At 33.7% G+C, this 20,709-nt stretch overlaps 1 protein-coding gene across 1 annotated transcript in view; it reads left to right on the plus strand.

The window, feature by feature from the left end:
• The window catches only part of MS3_00009185 (uncharacterized protein), a 72,408-nt gene that overhangs the window by 31,384 nt on the left and 20,315 nt on the right, over positions 1-20,709 (plus strand). The window contains exons 6-12 of the mRNA XM_051217518.1: positions 2,172-2,537; positions 4,552-4,899; positions 6,680-6,930; positions 11,836-12,003; positions 13,086-13,387; positions 15,231-15,739; positions 19,804-20,153. Of these exons, the coding sequence (XP_051072996.1) occupies positions 2,172-2,537; positions 4,552-4,899; positions 6,680-6,930; positions 11,836-12,003; positions 13,086-13,387; positions 15,231-15,739; positions 19,804-20,153 (2,294 nt within the window). The remainder of the gene's footprint in view (positions 1-2,171; positions 2,538-4,551; positions 4,900-6,679; positions 6,931-11,835; positions 12,004-13,085; positions 13,388-15,230; positions 15,740-19,803; positions 20,154-20,709) is intronic.

Consider the following 20,709-nt stretch of genomic DNA (forward strand, 5'->3'; position numbering starts at 1 on the left):
AATGAATATATCTACGACTTTTAACGTTTACCTACTTATTTTAATTGTCAGACTACGTGATTGTAAATGACCGTGAAAATATTCTGACAGTGAGATCCACATCATGTATTTTGTCCTACATAGGACTTGTCAGCTGAGTGCATATGGGTCCCAGTGTTTATTTTTATATTGGGACTCAAACCCACTACCCCTCTCATTAACCCCTGACTTACTGAATCCAGGTAGTATACAATACTTACTAATAACAGTAAAATTCATCGTGAGTTTTTTTTTTTAGAAAAAACTGTGAAATATTGCACTTTAGTTTGAACTAATGAACAGAAAGCTGGTTAACATTAAATGGTATTTGAATAATGTACATCAAAGTGATTTCAAACTCAATAACCTGGTAATTATTTCTGAGGTGATTTTTGTAGACGCTTCAATACTTACTGAACCTTTTATAACACAACCGTTTTTATTCAGTTTTATAATCAGTAACAATAACTACCCTATGGTTGACAAAATTGTAAATTTGAGTCAATAAATGTAAAGTAAAACTTCGTAGATTGGTTGAAGTTAGACTATAACACCTTTGGATGCTGGCTCAGTTGTCTAATGGTTAGGCAATCGCACGCGGGACTGATAGGTCTTGGGTTCGAATATCGTGAATGTGCATTGCTGAAGAGTCACACAGTAAGACGAAACGGCCGTCCAGTGCTTCCACGTTTTCCATAGTTGTCTAGCTTCAGTTGACTCATAAATTCAATTATTAAATTACAAACTGTTTCTTTGCGCTTTATATTTACTTTTTTTTCATCCTTTTACTCTTTACTCCTCACTAAATCTCTTCTTCTATTTAAATGAGTATTTCTAATTTATCCATCCGAAGTGATAAACCATAAGTTAAAGCAATTAATAATTGATTATCAGAACGGGTTTTGTGGAGATTTTTAGAAATTTCACAGGTTGAAATCATGAGTCAATTGAAGCTAGACCACCATGGAAAACCTGGAAGCACTGGGCGGCCGTTTCGTTCTAGTATGGGACTCCTCACCAGTGTGCATTCACAATCCCGCACCCCGTGGGATTCGAGCCCAGGGCCTACTGGTTTTGCGCGCGAGCACTTAACCACTGGACCACTGAGCCGGCATCCAACGGTGTTAATGTCTAACTTCAACCAATCCACGAAGTTGCGCCACTGTACACCATTGTGTTCAGTGAGTTGATATCTCACAACAGACGTGATTGAACTCCACTGGTAACGGCTTCTCACTAGAACTCCAGGAGTATCTCCTGAAGTCAGTCACTAGTGAGCAGTTGATTATTATCAGAATGGGTTTTGTGCAGATTTTCAGAAATCATGAGTCAATAATTGATTACACAACTATTGTAATCATTATTACAATTTTAAGAAATCGGTTACATAACCCTCATTTATTTATTGACATCAAATCTAAAGGTAGCGGAAATTAATAATATTGTGGTAGTTGTGTATCGTTTTTTTTATAATAATCTAGCATATGTGAGTATGTTTCCTTTTTGCACTATTAAACCAAAACAAAATGATTCTGATGGATGATACACTGTTTACTTACTTACTTACGCCTGTTACTCCTCGTGAACAAGCATAGGCCGCTCACCAGCATTCTCCATCCAACCCTGTCCTGGGCAATCCTTTCTAGCTCCTTCCAGTTGTAATTCATCGTTTTCATATCTGCTTCTATTATGCGACGTAATGTGTTCTTTGGCCTCCCTCTTTTCCGCCTTTCTTCAGGATTACAAGTTAGGGCTTGCTTCGTGATGCAGTTTGACGATTTGCGTATTGTATGTCCAATCCATCGTCTTTTCCTAGTTTCCTCTTGAGCTGGAAGCTGGTTTGTTCTCTCCCACAGAAGGCTGTTGCTGATGGTATCCGTATCTGTAGTTTTCACACTTGCTCAGGTCTCCTTTCTTTGGAATCTTGATGAGATGTCCTTCTTTCCAGTCAGTTGGCACTTGTTCCTCCTTCCAAATCTTCTTGAATAGATGGTGAAGCATGTTTGTAGTTACTTTGATGTCTGAATTCAGTGCTTCAGCTGGTATACTGTCGAGGATACACTGTTTAAATCATGTTAATTTCACAATGGAATTTCATGATAGACGACTATCTGGGGTAAAATTCATCTTTTTATTTTTATCAATTTTTTTAGGTATCCCTAAAGAAATTGAGTATTCTGCATTATCAAATCCATATCCATTTGCATTGAATGCGAAATTTTTAATTTGTCCACAAATAAATCATAATTTTACTCATCTTATTAATACTAACAATGATAATACAATGAATGATAGCTCTGATCATTTAAGTGAAGGAATCACTGAATATGATTATTGTCCAATAGAACAAGTAACAACACGTATGAAAATTTTATGGAGTAAAGAAGATATTATTATAAATGATGATCAAACTATTCAACCATCTTCATCATTATCAGCAGCAACAACAACAATAGAATCTTCTTCTTCAGAATGTGATTTGGATTATTATTCAATAATGGCTAATCGTAAAACATGCAGTAAGTAATTGTTACTTGGTTTAGGTATATTTTCAATTGATTTTTTTTGTAGAGAGTTTATTATTTTCATTACAAGATAGTACCAGTTGGTGAACAACTATAAACCATCGAATTATAGATAACTTTGGACGTCTTAGATTAAAACTTCCGAATAGTACAGTACATAATCTGTAATTCGTGATTATACATTTGTTTTCACATACTAGCCTAAGGTCAAATGTTAGGTGAGAAGTTTCAGACGAGGCCACTTTATAAAAGGACTTCGATTGTGCTCTTCTTCAGAGTTATAGTGTACATATCTTTGTTATGCTCAAAAGAACAAATATATGAACGTTAAGGATTTATATATTTAATTATTCCTAGCCATTTCTCAATCTGCTCACTCACATAACTAGTTGGACAAGCATATTTCGAGTGTTGTATCCGTATTGGATGTCATGGATTGAGGCACTTCGTATTTCCAAATATTTTAATTTTTAATTAATTTTGGGGGGAATTAGAACTCTCATCGCTAAAAGTGGTAGTTATAGATTTCAGTTCTGAATTATTTAAAATTGAAAAGCATCTTCGGTTCAATCTTAAGACTCCCTAAGACTGTACATACCTATAAAAATCAATGCATTTTTTTAACTGAACCAAGAGATCATAGTCTACTTAGTTTATGTTGGAGAGTTCAATCTCTTTACAATATAATCTATGATTTAGTAACTATCTATAACTAACTAAAATAAAGTTTATGTAATTTATCTTTCTGTATACAAAGATCATCATTTGGTGGTGTCCAGTCCCAACTATCTAATATTTTTTGCCTCTTACGAACTTTTAATATTCGTAACTCAGTAAAGGCATTCATCTGTTTATTGATCGGAAGTTATAGTGCCTGGACAAGTTTTTATGTTCATACGGGCCGACATACCTGAGCTAGGATGTATGTTTCAAGCGGAAATCGATTACGAACACCATAGGGACAACTGTTAAGATTTTACGGTTATTTTGATATTTGCTACTCAGTTTAAGAAGACAGTTTGAAACCGATCTTTGTGACAAGTATACATTGCATACACACATGAGTTACACAAATAAAATTGACTTAAGCATATATGCCACTTTAGAAGGGGAGGATTAGCTCCGCTTCCCTTTTATTTGTTGCCCATTAGTGTTAAATTTTAGTTATCCGACTACACAAAAAATGAGAATTTGAAATGCACAGATCAGAAACTCATGTACTCTCGTTATACATATTAGCATGAATACGGTCCATGTAACGTTTCTTTTTTGTCCAAATATGCACTCTATAAATCTGAAAGATACGAATCAAATCAACATATTACCGTCAAAACCCATACATATTCATAAGTGCTACACCCTTTATTGTCCAGCACGAGTTAAAACCTGATTTTTGGATTTATTTTCACGATAGTGATTGTTTAGACCGATATCTATCGACTTCCCAAACTGGTTAATGATGCACAATCCTATACCCCTCCCCCAAGAACTACGTGAAGTTCTGGGTCAGATTTTACTCAGGATAGTGCACAGCAGTCCATTTTAACTACCTATGGTTGTAAACGATGGATCTCGAAGTTTTAGTACTTTGATACGTTGCCCGTATTCAATCACAGATAACTTGGAACCATTCCTCTCTTACTATCAAACTATCAATTTGGTCAAAACAACAAATTAACCAATGAAAATATTAAACTAAATTTATTAATATACCATGAATGCCCAGTCATCGCTTATTTCAAAGGACTTAAACAATAACTATACTGGGAGTAAGTTAGAAAAAAGTGTAAAATCAGTTAAAACAAAATATGCCAACAATGTATTGAGATCATTGATGCCCGATCTAAATAATATACGAAGATATAAATCTTAACACTAAGTATCTTAATCAATAATGGCTGAAACCATTGGATATTATCATGGTTCGAAATCAATCGAAATGATATATTCTGTAGCCTAGTATCATTGCACATATTCACCATCTAGAGTCGTGTTTTGTTTTTTTCAGTCGATTCTTCTCAAAGTAAAACTATCGATCTATTACCAGATATTGATGAACAACAACAATTTAATCAAAATAATCATATCAATTTACCAATTATTGAAACCATTCAAGGATTAAATGAATTGCCTAAAATCAATAAAAAAGGTTATCCATCTGGTATTTATTATTTTAATGGTTCCATGCATTTTGATTTAAACAAATTTCATAAATTTCATAAATTACAACGATTTGATAATCAATTATTTACAATCAATTTTTGGATGAAACATTCACCAATATTTAATAAACAATATAATGAGAAGAATTTACTGAATAATCGGGAGAATATTTTATGCAGTTCCGATGAATATGGTAAGTAGCTGTTATTGTTATTGTTTTAATAATTGATTGAGATCATGAATTGATTGATTTTAGACAACCATTGAATATCTGGAAGCACTGAATGGCCGTTTTGTTCTAGTGTGGAACTCCTCCTAGGCAGTGCGCATCCACGATCCTGCCTCGCAGGATTCGAACCCAAGAACCTATCAGTCTTGCGCGTGAACACTTAATGTCTAGACTATTGAACCAGCCGGCATCCAGCAGTGTTAATGTCTAACTTCAACTAATCCACGAAATTGTGCGACCATCTTCCATTGTGCTGAGGTAGATACCTGTCTCTACCTGATATGGATTAGCTCTACTGGTCACGGATTCTTGCTAGAACTCCGAGAATACCCTCATGTAACTAGTCACTAGTGAGCTAGATCACCATGGAAAACCTAGTGGCTTCAATTGACCCATAAATTCAACTACTAAATTACTATAATATCTACGAAACCCCTCTTTCGTTATTGTTTGTTTTATTATTATTTCCCTTTTGAATTTAGATTACAAGTGAATAATACAAAATAGTGAATATTTCTTTTTTGTCGAATACAACTTTAAATACAAACTATGATCAGTTGAAGAATCATTAATTACCTGCTACTTTATATTTTGTGGATTGTTAGGTTAATATTGTATTCTATGAGCTGAATAGTTCCATTACACCATATCTTTAGCGGTTGTTTAAAGAAGTTGATGATGATGATGATGATGATGATGAGAATGCTTTTTTGGACAACATTTAAAGCGACACAATTAAATCATCCAGCTAATAGAATATAATCTCTATCATCACTAAATTATATTTTTTCATTATGTTGATAAAAATTTTAATGTATATGTTATTTTGTAATATTCTTTCATCAACCAGTATGACAATAACTTTTGCAGACAAATAATAAGCTTTTAGAAGTTCATTGTACATCAAAACATTATGCGATTTTATTTTGCATAAAACAGGAATTATGAAATCAATATACAAACGATGACCTCCACAGACACATTTAATGACCATGTTAAGTTAGGTTGTTTAATTCCTTCTATTGTTTTCCTAGTTTATCGAACATGGAACAAATATCGACCTATTGTTTCATACTTGTCGGGATCGTTGAGAGGAATCACGTATAACTCTTTTATGTCTTCATTGGTGAGAGACATATTTCGCTACAATGTGCGGTTGTAAATTTGATTTTTCTTGGTGGAAAAGACTACTACATTTGTAAAACTGTACCCGTTCTTTCTCCATAAGATTCTTTGAAAATCATTGTTATAACCCTGACTATCAGTTAGACAGGTCGCACTTTAAATTATTCACTATAGTGAAACTGTAGCATACTCCCAAAATAGAGACTCCGAAAACTGACTTTCAAAACTGGATATCATAAATCAATCGGTGTGTTGTTTCCGGCACTTTGGGTCGTGTTTTCGTTCATTTCGAGGATGGATGAATACTATAAATCGGAATATGATTTTCACCACAGACTACATTTCAAACTCCAACATTTATAATACATATGTGAACTGAAAATCACGGCGAGTGCTGAATACAACATACTGAATTAACGTTGAAAGAGTTGCGGCTGGTCTCAACCATGCTAGTCGGCATCAATTTTTTGAAGTTCAAACATTGGTCAACTGATTTGCTAGCACAAATGCGATTTCATTCCCTCTTAAAACCACTTATTGTAAAAACGATATCATTGGACTAATAGATACTATTGTTATTATAATTATAATCATAATTATTATTATTATTGTGTTGAAGAAAAGAATCGGCATCATTTTGCTGTGTTTCTGCACAATTGTAAACTGGTTGTATTGATACGTCGTGAACCAACCAATGAATTCACCCTATATTCTGATTCGTCTCAATTACTTCCATCTCAATGGCGTTTCGATGTCGACGAAGTATGCGATTCGAATTGGCACCATTATTCGTTGACCTATCGTCCACCAGAAACGACACTTGTAAATGGACAAAAGACACTTGCATCCAACTCAGAAAGTGATATTGAAGTCAGTATATTGTGTTCGTTTTTCATCGAGTATTCCTTTCATTTTGGTTGATTTTCCCATCTGAACAGGGTTATAATCTTTAATCCCGAAATCTGTTAGACATGAAATCACCGTGACTAAAAGTTTGAATACAACAGAAGTTAACTGTTATGGAAGGAAGACTTTATCGATTTGTGAAGCGATAATCTGTATCAGTTGTATTGTAACAACTAAATATTTAGGTTTCTTTGCATTAGTATTCTTCAACTAGAATTATGTGAAATTTTGAAGCAGGCTGACTGATGTGAATGCATCAACACTACTACCGAGTGCACAAGCACATAATTAATTACAACTCATTAATAAGTTTGCAGGTTGCTTGAGACTTGACAGTCTCTGACTAGATCATCGAGTAACACAAGTGCAAATGCTATGTCAGAGGATCATTGCTCTCAAATTTACATATATGTCCTGTTGACTATTAGTCAGTGGGATAGAACGAAAATGCATGGACTCCTACTGATTCTGTCATACCAGTGAATTACTTAACGAGGTGACTACACGGATACAATAATAGTAACACAATGGTAATGATAACTACGACATTAGTTACTACTAAACAGTTGATGATTGTTAAAATTTTTAGTTAATAAATCAATTCGTATTTAATAATGGATTATGAATCTCATTGGAGTATTGCCGCTGAAAAAGTCAAATAGTTTTAACTTATTTTCTGATGAACAAAATAGTTTTTTTTCATCAGTTCGTCTAACTTTCAGGAACTTATGTGTAAAATTATCACAACCAAATATTTTACTTTTTATAAGTGGATAACCCAATTACACAAGATGATACATGATTCTTGTGTCAACATAGATAAATGGATAATCATTAAGATTTTTTCAAGAACTTCATCTCTATTTTTGGTCATACACCTGTTTATTACTGGACCACTACTCTTTGTTATAATTTTAGGTAGTTACTTAGTATAGTGGTCTTCTAAGGTCATTTATGGGAGCTTATATCGTCTTTAACTTGGACTCTCTGTAGTTTGGGAATATGAAATATTGTATAACGACACAATGCTTTATAGGTTAAGTGCTCCCTCTTGGAGATGAAACTCGTGATTTCTATCTTTGATTAGGTTATACATATGAAATATCGAAGAGTCTTGGATTAGAATAAAAATATTTATTTACTACTTTTTAGTTTACAGTAGGTAATCCTAGCCGAACTGTTATTAATTACACCGTTACGAAAACCACTCGGATATGCTAATCGGAACCTTGAATGTTTAATGTTTATATACCATCGAGTTCGTCTTTCAATATAAGATACAAAATTGTTTGCTCAGTTATCACATTCATTTTGGTAACCTTGATCATTTTGTGACTTATTGCCATGTCCTCATCACGTGACAAAAACCGCCAATCAGAAGGTCGACTTCCATGATCTTGTCTATGAGCTAACTAATAACTCTCCAACTAGCACTGATAGCCTTGATTCAACTCTAAAACACTATCAGTCCTCGATACATTGATTCTCCTCTTTCCTCGTCTGTTGAGTTCGGAACACAATATCAACCCCCGTTATGTATGAACCATATATTTCAGACATACATAGTTAATATACAAGCAGATCAGGCTGCATCACATCATCACATGAAAAATAACAATTCTACAAGATCAAGCCAAACGTGGCTGCGATATAGAAGACTATTACTAATGGAATGGGAATAAATCAAGTGGTAAATCGCATATTAGTAGTTAATGTGTCAAATGAAAGCTTATGATAAAAGAAATATAAACACATTTCACCTAGTTACGTAATATTTATACAATAATATATATAATAACAGTCCATAAATAATTCCTAGAAGGTACCATGTATTTAATCTTCAATGGATGTAACAGGTCAAATTACTGACGCATTATGAGTAGTTCCTGATTGTAGGTAGATCAGAATGTATCAGTTTTGTCATGTATTTCATCATGTGAAAAGAGTGGACTGTTTTGAAGTTCTGTATTACAAAATGTCCTGGTAGACTGATCAAATCTTTATATTATCTATTTTTCTACAGCGAAAATCTTGTAAAACGTCTTTCATCTGCTAAGATATACCTTAACTAATTAATTATGTATCTTAACTGCCCCATTATGTCAATTGGTTTAACGCATATGTAAAAACTTACAAGCTATCACGAAGCTAAATATTACAACAGTTTAACGGAACTGCCAAATTGTTTAGTATATTTTCTTTCTTCTGCGTTCTTTAAACAAATAAGATGCTATTACATTAGGTCTCATTCATTAAATTTGCATTATGTAATGTAAAATGTGTCATAGGAACAAAATTAGTTGTAAACATTTATATAAGAAGAGTATTTGCCACCAATCACTATTTAAATAGATTTATTGTGAGCACTTACGAGTTAAACGAATAAACAATAAGAATAGGTTGTCATATTGTTATATTTATATCGATAATTATTTACTGTAACCAAACAAATGATACTGAGTAAATGGATGATCCATGTAAAATCAGTCAATGAGTTATTATCCACATAGAAGGCGACGCGAAAGTGAATCAGCCCAGGTTGTCACTTACCTCAAAGTAATTCAGATAATATTGATATCAACAATATTGACTGGATATAGGAGAATGCGGTTCGAAGAGAAGAGATTCATCCAACTAATAAATAGTGTGAATTAATGTTGGAGAATGCATGTATCTACTCCACCGTGATTGAGTTTGAACTATGCTATTCGAAAATCTCCAACCAACTAATCGAAGTTATTAAATGACCCTAAATAGGTAGTTTGCATCTTTTAATACGGCTCACCTAACAGTCTGAGCTTTCATTAACAAATGTCATTTGGTGCTTTGTCCATTTCTAGTTTTTTGTTAACCTACTCCTACACCAACAGGCATAACATGTAGACGTAGGTGGTGGTTAAGCATATGTAATAAAGTTCCAGCCAACTTACTTGATGAAGGTCCACAACCTCAATAATTAATTTTAAATATTTCACTAGTAGCTTATGTCTAAATTTAACATTGTTCACCTAATCGTACCATAAAATAGAAGCATGGTCTCGAATACATCTGTGGTCAATTACTTTTAGTCTATGTTTCTCTTCTTCTATGAACTATGTTTCACAGCCATACAGAAACATATAGCAGACCACTAAACGATATACTTATCTTTTGGTTGGAAAACCAGCATCTCTTCCATAAATGTGATCTAAATCAACAAAAACCAACTGACCCTACTTAACCCGTGCTAATACCTCACCAGACATCGGGGTTTTTATAGAGCTTTCGACTAACAGGACGCTATTATTTACACATTCCCAATGTATGAGGAGAGTATACACTTGTGGTTTCCAACTTAAATGGCAGTTTTCCACAAGCTGTAAAACAACAATTGTGTTTTAGCGAAGAGGCTTTAAAAATCTTACATATCTCTCTGATGCATCCTTAAGTTACAAGTGCTATCAAAAACTCCCCGATCAACGGAGCGAAATGCCGGGATTACCTTGGCAAACAAGATTACATTCGGGTGTTGGTATGTGTTTTTGTTTTAAGACCTGTCAAAATTTACAAATTTAGTCAATACATCCTCTCATAGGTCATAAAACAGCTTGTTTCATACAGGTTTGGTCACCTTGACTACCATTTGGTGTTGACTGATTATATAGATTAACATTTGGGTACCGCATTAGTTTAGTCAAAATAACCATTCCGTATCTGTCACAAAGGCTTCTTGATCCTTTGATATAGACTGAGACTATCATCAATCAAGACCACTCAGATTACATTTTTCTTTCAGACCTTAGCTAATGTTTTGGTTAGCTCAACTACTAACACCAAATCACCATTCCTAAAGAACTCTAGAGTTAATCTATCATATATATATATCGACTAAGATGGTTGGGCCACCTGTTTCGTATGCCTGAACACCGATCACCACGAAACACAATGCTAACTGTTGTTGGAGACGGCTAGAAAAAAGTTAAAGTCAGCCAAGTCAAAACGTGGCATCAGTCATTGAAGTTACTAACTTCTGGTCTGAGCCATGTTGGTATTATTATTATTATTATTATTATTATTATTATTATTAGCTTTATTCAATATTATATTATTGGTACAATATAGAATTCTCAGCACAAAGTATTTCAACAAGTTTCCGTTTCTTTCTTCTTGGTCGGTCCTCGCAAAAAATATTGAGTGATCGCCAGTTAGATGTTAGCAGTCCAGTAAATGAACATCTGAATAATGTACATGCTTTTCGTTGTATATTGCCAGCAACAACATTCTCTCTTTTTGAGCTTTTTGTAACTTTGACAACGAAAGGTTGTACACTTTTCAGAAACGCAGCAGAATAGGTTATGCGATTAATAGACATAATGATATATTAAAACAAACAAAAATAGATAACTTGTTGAAATATCTAGAAGGCAGTAACAGGTAGCCCTGATGCTCAAGCAGGTCGCGTTAATTACGAATGCAGGCTACTTCATCATTGGGGTCTGCGCGACTGTCGTAAACAATGGTCGGAGACTCTGTGTGACATGGCTCAGAATCGACCACAATGACGTCAGTGTATATACTCTTTATCTTCCCTTAAACTGTGAGATTAAAATTATTTTACACATTTCTAATTCTTTCTTTGTGTACTATAACCTTATAAACAATCTATTGCGCATTACTACCATTGAAGTGACTGTTTCAATGAATTTGGTGTTCATCTTGTTGTGCTAATGAGGTATGGCAACTTGGATCGGTGCATATATATGCCTGGTCCTACGTTGTAGTTGACTGATATATATATATATATATATATATATATATATATGCTTTTGGGAAATGATGAAACTATTAGTCATTATCACTGCCATAATATCTTCTCTGTTGTTTATTTAGTTACAATTATATTTGGATGGAAGATTAGTACCAAATAATCCTGAACTGGTGCAAATTGCTGAAAATATGCCTATGGTACATTTATCTGTTAAAAATCATGAATTTGTTCGTACTTCAGTTGGCGCTTGTTGGCATGGACGTAGTGCTCAATTCGCTCAACATTTTGTCGTAAGTCTTTTCTTTGTCATTATTATTGTTTTTCAAAATCTATTGGATTATTTTCATTGCTTGATGCAGTCAGTACATGATCAACAACGTAGAAACTGGCATAACCAGACATCAACTCAATTTCCTACAAATCGAATTAATGTAGTGAAAAAATTACTTTGTCGAACTTGATTCCAAAATTTGATAATCAAGTATGTTGAAAGAGAAAGAAGTAGGTAGATGTTTAGTGGAACATAAACTATGTATGCTTGGCTCGACGTATTCAGTAGTGGTTGTTCGTTTTCTTCAAAATGCAACGCTAATGTTCGCTGACAGTCTGAAATAAAGGGTTAAGGAAGAAAAGTATGTTGAAATCATTCATGCGAAACTAATGAACTTTCAGAATCATTATTCTGTAAACTAAATTCTCTAGCACCGGTTACGTATGGACAAAAACTGGCGAAAAAACGTGAATAGCGCCATAATTTTATTCACTCTATTGTTACCATCGTAAACTTTTGGGGCAAGGGAAGAGGCATTGTTCACAGTATCAACATTATATAATCTCTCTTTTTGATTATAGAAAAACAATATCACTTAAAATGCTGCTTATCAAAGGGAAATTCTTTGTTACTATGATATTGTGATGGAGTTAGCTATATAATTTCCTCTCTAATCTTAGTTCACCCGATAAAGTTCTATTAGATCATCATGAGTGTTGTATTAATGATATAAAAGTAATATGCAACATACACTAAATTAGCCGGACAACAACAGATTATTATTCTATTCCGGTTTGAAACATCTTGACAATACACGGCTCTTCGATGAAACAAATGAAAAAAAAGCCTAATATCTTCAGTGGTTTTCTGGCAACACGATAATACTCATTCAAAAATAAGCGATTTCTAGTAAAAAGGATTATGTAGGTCACTTGTTAATCAGTGAAATAATGGTCCTACTTTCACGATGGCGAACGTAGTTACGTTTATTATTATTATTATTATTATTATTATTATTATTATTATTATTATTATTATTATTACTGAATGCTATTGATGCACATACTGTCTTATTTTCACCATTGAAAATACATAAACAAGGGTTATCTTGCTGGTTTAACCTTTACAAATGGATATATTCAGTCAGATGAGGAAATACTTTGTCTGACCAACTGTGAACCACGTCTAATTATCAACGATCCAACATCATTCAGTTCAAACACTAATCGTTTCGATACAACAAATATTCGTAATTCTCATTTGAATAGTATCATTATTCAAGCTAAAAGTTTAAATGAATTATCGAAAATTCTAAGAAATGTGACATTTTACAATCCAAGATTACAATATAAACCACGATATCGACCGGAACCAGTGGCTATACAATTAAATACTTTGTTTGCGTAAGTAATTTATGTAGACATCGGGATATATAGTGTTCTTTAATTTTTGGTGGAGTTTCGTTCTCTCAGAGAATTGGTTTAATCGTAGAACTTTGATTATTCTTCTGTACAATATCATCAGCGTAAATTTTAAGTTGAATTGAGACTGTCATCATTATGCTGTTATGGAAGTTGTTAGATTCCACTAAAATCACGAATTGACCAAAGTTAGAGAACCATCGAAAACTGGAAGCACTGGACAGAGATTTCGTCCCTGTGTGGGACTCCTCAGTAGCACTCATCTATAACCTCGCCAGGGAAACAGGTATCCAGTAAATCAGTCGTTCATGTAACCCTTAACCTCTAAACCACTGAACCATCATTTGACAGTATGTGTCTAAATTCGATTAGTTCAGGATATTACGCAAACATTTTTTATTGTCTTCGATGGATCCTGTGAGTGTACTTGTTTAACTTCAACCAGTCACCCCCTACACCGTTGAATGGTAGCTCAGTGGTTTAGAAGCTAGACGTTTGCACTGGAGATCGCAGATCCTGGGTTCGGTTCCCTCGTGCGGGATCGTTGATACGCAATTATAATGAGTTCCATACCAGAAGGAAACGTTCGTCTAGTGCTTTCAGGTTTCATTGATTGTATAACTTCTATCGGCTTAGGATTTAAAAGAATCGAGATATTCTAACTTCTCCGTATATGAATAGCAGCTTGCACTGTTGGCCTTGATCATTAGCACTGATTGATTGACCTTTACCTTGTCGTTATATGTAAAGTAATTTTGATTACTTCCCTCATTAACTTGACCCCTGTTTTATATATTTGTCCATGATTTTTGTTATTAGTTGATTAATTAGGTCGATCCCGATGTATTTATTGACTGCTAGCTGAGGTTTTTACCACGCTTCTAAAAATAACCTGACCATTTTAATATCCCCTTTATCAAAACCGTCAACATTTTCTCAGCCAGATGTGTATCCGTAATTGTTCACGTGGATTAATGTGAGCGAAGACACCCTATAGGGTTTGACAAGTAGTTGGTGTCTTTACATAGAAGGCATCCACTTTGTTCAATGTAATTTTTTTGATTGTCGGATTGAAATTATGTTTTTGTTCGCTAACTAATGAGTTCTAGTAGACCTTGACTTTTTGTAGTTTGGAAGATTTTTCTCATTAGTGAGAAGCAGGTATAAAGTGTCCTTTAACGGATTTTCGTTTCATCAAGGTGAATTGTAGCGTAATTATTTATTTTCCTATTTAAATTATTGAATCGTAACACATTATTCATGAAACAGTCAGTTATCTTTAGAAAGGTGTAGTGATACTCCTAAGTGATTTCAAATTGCACGGTAGCAAAGAAAAAATATCGATCAAAAGAAGAGTAAAAATAATATAAAGGAATACTTATTAGCATGAAAGATTTGAGAAGATTGTCCTACTTTTACATTTGACTAAGGACTGAATTTATTTATGAACGACTATTGAAAATCAAAAGGCACACAGCCGCTGCTTCAACCTACTGTATGGAAATACTTAGTAATCCTTACTTACGACCTAAACATAAATCTTCAGGTGTTGCTGAATATACTATTTCTAGACTATTGGGTTGGTACTAATAAGAAGTGATTTGTGTGCATGATCAATCAGATTACAATAGGAACATAAATATGTTAACTTCTGAAATTCACCGAAGATGTTGATTGAATAAATCTATTTTGAATGTATCCGAACTTTTAGGGAAAGTTTCAAAAGAGAATTAGTGATACCGTTTCGTAATTTTAAATAAGTATATTACTTATTTCAGCAGTTATTAGTGTTATTTTATGCTATTTTGTTTCAATCTATTCATAGCTATGCAACAGATTGTGAAATACCCTCAACATTTAATCAAGTAATTCTAATTAGTCCATTACCTCCAACTAAACAAACATTAATTTTACTTGATACATTGAATTCAAATATTCGTACGGATCGATACCTTCATAGGCGGTACCATAGTCATAATCAACCAAATCACGGTTATCAGCCATCGAATGTTCATCAAACGACAGAAAAACAACAACAATTCCATGAGTATGAACAGAAACATGAAAAAGAGATCCCTGAAAAACTGTCTACCATTAAGTTACCAGCTTCTACTCAACTAAACCAATCGATACGTCAGTCATTCGATGAAATATCAACATCATCATCAATCAGTTCACTAGTACTGTTTAATACAGAACAATATGAACATATGAACAAGACATTCACATCGAGAAACGTCACATTAAGTAGTTTATCTACTGGAGTCTATATATTTCCATACATAACAATCATGTGGAAGACCCCATTGGAACTGTTGAATTCACATAATACATGTAAGAAGAAATAGTATCATATTTGAGAACTTTTTGTATAATAGACTATTTTTTTCGACGTATTATGTGCTCAATATTTCAACACGACTAAATACCCTTTGTTGCTCTTTTTGGGACGATAGTTAGGATTAAACATCATTGAGAAAATCATTTCGAGGAAGAAGGTGCATCAAGCTATTAAGCCCCAAACAGGACGAAACTCACTTCTGAGACGACATTATTAAACACTATCTAAAACATATAATTAACTTGTGATTGCAGTCATTGCATCGAAACATTCATTCAAGGTTCCCGTATATGAATATATTCTGATTAGATTTAATCATGACTGTCAACAACGAGAAATTACAAACTGCTACGAACAAGAACATCAAAATGTTGTCACGTTTATATTTACCACTCTGTTTAATCCATCAATAACTCCACTACTACTAACGTGTACACATTTTGAAGTAATCACTTTGATATCTGATTTTACTAACCACAACTCAGTAATCAAGCACTGGTTTACGTATTTAGTGACTTTAAGAGACTGTTTTGTTGTGTAGGACAATCTATTCAGTGTGAGGCAACTACCCACCGAAGGCAGTGGAAGATGGTTATGCAATGTTGTGAACTGACTAAAGTTAAGCAGTAACACCGTTAGATGTCAGATCAGTGGTTTGGAGGTTAGGCGTCCACGTGAAACGTCATTCCAGTGCTTCCAGGTTTTCAATCGTAGTCCAACTTAGATCAGTTCATAATTTTGATGGAATTCAGAAATCTCCACAACCCCTAAATGTTAAAACTTACTCAATGTTCCAATGACCCAATTAGGTGAGATTTGGATGAACAATTGTTTCAAGGTAGAATGACGTAAACACTGGGTTACCGCTGTTTGTAGGACCGTTTAAGAGACATCAATGAGTCATTTTTCAACTACTTTAAACCGAGTAGAGCTTAATAATAAATTCGTTGAGAATATATCCCTTCGCTGAACTTTAGGTTTTTTAATACTTAAATGGGAATTATATGTTAATTAATGATAGGCGATTCTCATACACAGCTTATCTCAGTATCATTATGCAACATCTCAATTTGTGAAACAGGTACATCATCAAATTAACAGAAAATAACCAGGATTAAAATAAAACAAGTCGAAATAGTAGTTCTAGTAGTTATAGATCACTGGGTCATTGGACTGAACTTACTAAAACACAGATATGAGGATATTTATTTAATTTTAATTTCCCATTACTTCATTACATTTTAATAATTCCACATTTAATATAAATCTCTCGACAAAACAGTTTTCATCAGTATGGGGTTGTGGAAATTATTAAGTTTTTGATTGAGATCATGAACCAATTGATGTTAAACGAAACGTCTATCTAGTGCTTCCAGGTTTTCAATGGTGTTCTAACATCAATCGGTTCATGATCTTAAAAATAAAAACAGTTTTCATGTTAGTAAATAAGTCAAATTATTTATCTTGTTGAAAACAAGCTTTTCCAAACAGCTACATGATTATAGATAAGTGAAAAAGAACATATCCAACCCCCTTCACCTAGAAACAAAATAATCATCCTGTCAATATGTATTCTAGAAATCAATTAATTGATAGACCAATACATTTGTATATCACTGTAGTAATATGTAAAAATGCATTAGCTATAAGAATAACCGTTAGTTAACCTATATATATCGAGAGAGCCGTTTGGAATGTCCAATTTTAAGTTCAACATTATTCCTGTTTACATACAAACTGATTCAATGATGAAAGGAATCTATGTATTTTTAATATGCTAAGAAAAACAAATCGTGCATAGAATGAAAACAGGAATCTGTAATAACAATTCATTCATAAAAATAACATTCATCAAAGTTCCCATTTTGGTCATTAAACAATAAATATGAAACAGAAAATTAATCTAAATGGTTTATGTAAATTACTTTTGTATGTTCTTACTAAATAATCATAATAGGGGAAAAATATGGGAATCTGTCTTCAGATCATAACTATGCTATTTGCATAATTTACGTAAATTATTCCTTTTTGTTGAATTGATATTTGCCACCAAATGCCCTGGTATGGCCGAGAGTGGGCAGAATCATCTCTCCCTCTCGAAATGCTCTCACATGGCAACGTGCATACAACCACTGTCAAGGAAGTCCTACTCATGGCCTTCTCACGGCATTACTGTTGTTTACGAAATCCAGAGGACGAAAAGCTAATGTCTGGTGCTTTAACCGGGTTGGTGGGTATGAAGAATCCACCTAGGGGAGTTAGAAAACCCTGATTTCAAACCAGTTGTTCACAAATGGTGTATGAACCTACTGTTGGTCACCGACTACCATGGGACTGCATCTCCTGACCTTTAGGCCGAAGGCTCCGCGTGTGGTCTTCTAAGAAAACTACCTGCTTCGGTTTGGGCACCTGGATAGTATCCCATCCCTCACACAAATTGAATGATTTATGTGCCGCATATATATTTGCTGTCTCCTTGTACCAATGTTTATGTTTTTAAATAAATAAATAATAGTGGAGAGAACTGCTGAAAATCGAAGGTACACTGGACAGCTGTTTGACATAAATCGAAGGCGTATAGTCACCACCTAACAGGTGATTGTGGTGAGCATAACACCTATTCGAATTATTATTAGCATATTTTTCAATATCATAACCATTCAAGTTGTTGGTGCTCGTGTCAAAATATGGTATCAATCTATGAATTTACGGAAAGTTGGATTGAACCTAATCAATGAATAAACACTATTAGTGTGGAGTAGTTGAAATTATCGTAACGAAGGGTCGGAGACCGTAACCTCATTCGAAATCAGTCACAACAACGTAAGGATATACAGCTCATAATTTAAAATGCCTATACCTTTCATTTTGAAAATTCATCTATTTTTCTTAAATCAATTCACTTATGCCCCAATGGTTACTACTAACACACCTATCGTTATCACTTCTACTAATCTGCGATTAGACGTGATAACTCCATTTGACAATACTTATGTGGTACCGCAACTTGAACTGATGCACAAATGTACCTCCCACTCTCGTTTGACGTTGTACATTAAGAATCTTATTTACTATTTCTTACTTTAAACACTCAGCGCGTTATTCACTGGGCTACTTAGTCTATATATTCATTAGCTTGATCAGTATTTGTGTATTTTATTTGTAAGAGTTTGTATATTCATGTTGATATGTCTATCCGTCTGTATTCAGTAGTATATATATATATATATATATATATATATATATATATATATATATATATATATATATATATATATATATCTTCGCCTGTAGTCACACTGATAGGGTTTTCTAAATTTTCATTCATGTAAATTAATTGAAAAATCTTGTTTTCTTTTCTTTATTCGAAAATCTGTTAAAAGAAATGTCCTTGGTAATGCGTATTTTTCTAAATTTATGCCTGTCTTCTACTACTTTAATAAAATAGTAATCAAAGAAGGGTTTTTGTAGATATTATAGTAATTTAATAGCTGAATTCCTCAGTCAATTGAAGCTAGCACATCATAGAAAACCTGGAAACACTGAACGGCCGTTTCGTCTCAGTGTGGAACTCCTCAGCAATATGCATCCACGATCCCGCCTCGTGAGATTCGAACCCATAATCTATCGGTCTGGCGTGCGAGCGCTTAATCTCTAGACCACTGAGCCAGCAGGCATCCAACGGTGTTATTGTCTAACTTCAAACAATCGACGAAGTTGCGTCACCGTCATCAGTGAGCTACTATCTCACAAAAGACTTGGTTGAATTCCACTGGTCACTGCTTCTAACAAGAACTCCAGGATATGCACTGCTGAGGAGTGCCACAGTAGGACGAAACAGCCGTCCCGTGCTTCCAGGTTTCCCATGGTGGTCTAGCTTCAATTGACTCATGAATTGAACTATGAAATTACTATAATATCTATAAAAACCCTTCTTTGATTACTGTTTTATCAACAGTTTTGTTTTGGTATAGATTGACGTCAATTTAAATTGTGCGTTATTTATTAAAACTGTATTAATCAAACAAAATTTCGCATTATTTTTTTTAATATTTAGCTTCAGAATTTGAGCAAACAATTTCATCATGTACAATTAATTTATGCAAAAGTGATTCATTCAATACTGTAGAGAATATTCTGTCTATTTCAGAATATATTTTGTTAAATCCTAAATATATCAAAAATGATATAAAAGTATATCAACGTTCAAATGGATTTCTTATTCATGGTAATTCCGGTGTATTAAGTTATATGAATGCATTGAAACATATTCAATGGTTATGTAAAGATGAACAAACTAATTTAACTAGACGTTGTTTTAATGTATCATGTGAAGCTATAATTCAAATCTATGAAAAGGATCAATTCATAATAAGAAAAATTCATAGCAATACTATACAATCTGAAGTAAGATATTCTTATATATTCATTATTAAATTCGTAATATAGTTTTTTGATAATTTACATAGTTTTAGATTTATACAGTAATTTATTTCAAAATTTAGACATAACTAACTATTATGGAATTGAACTTGGTCTGTTGTGAGACAGTAACTCACTGAAGACAATCATCGATGTGGTAATCAATTTCGTGGATTAGTTGAAATTAGACATTAACACCTTTGGATGCCTGCTGACTCAGTGGTCTAGAGGTTAAGCGTTCGCGTGCGACACCGGAATATTATGGAATCGAATCTCGCGATGTGGGATCGTGGATGCGCGGTACTGAGGAACTTCACACTAAGACGAAACAGCCATCTAGTGTTTCCAGGTTTTCCATGGTAGTCTAGCTGCAATTGACTCATGATCTCAACTGTTGAAATTACTATAATATCCGCAAAAACCCCTTATGATATCATGATAAAGTTTTTTTCCTTAGAATTAGTTATTTAATGTAATACTAGTTACATTAACAGGTATGTGTCATTCTACAATGAATGACTTACCAAACAAGAAACTTTAG

This window comes from Schistosoma haematobium, chromosome 1 (genome assembly GCF_000699445.3).
Source record: "Schistosoma haematobium chromosome 1, whole genome shotgun sequence".
In the NCBI taxonomy this organism is placed as follows: Eukaryota; Metazoa; Platyhelminthes; class Trematoda; order Strigeidida; family Schistosomatidae; genus Schistosoma; species Schistosoma haematobium.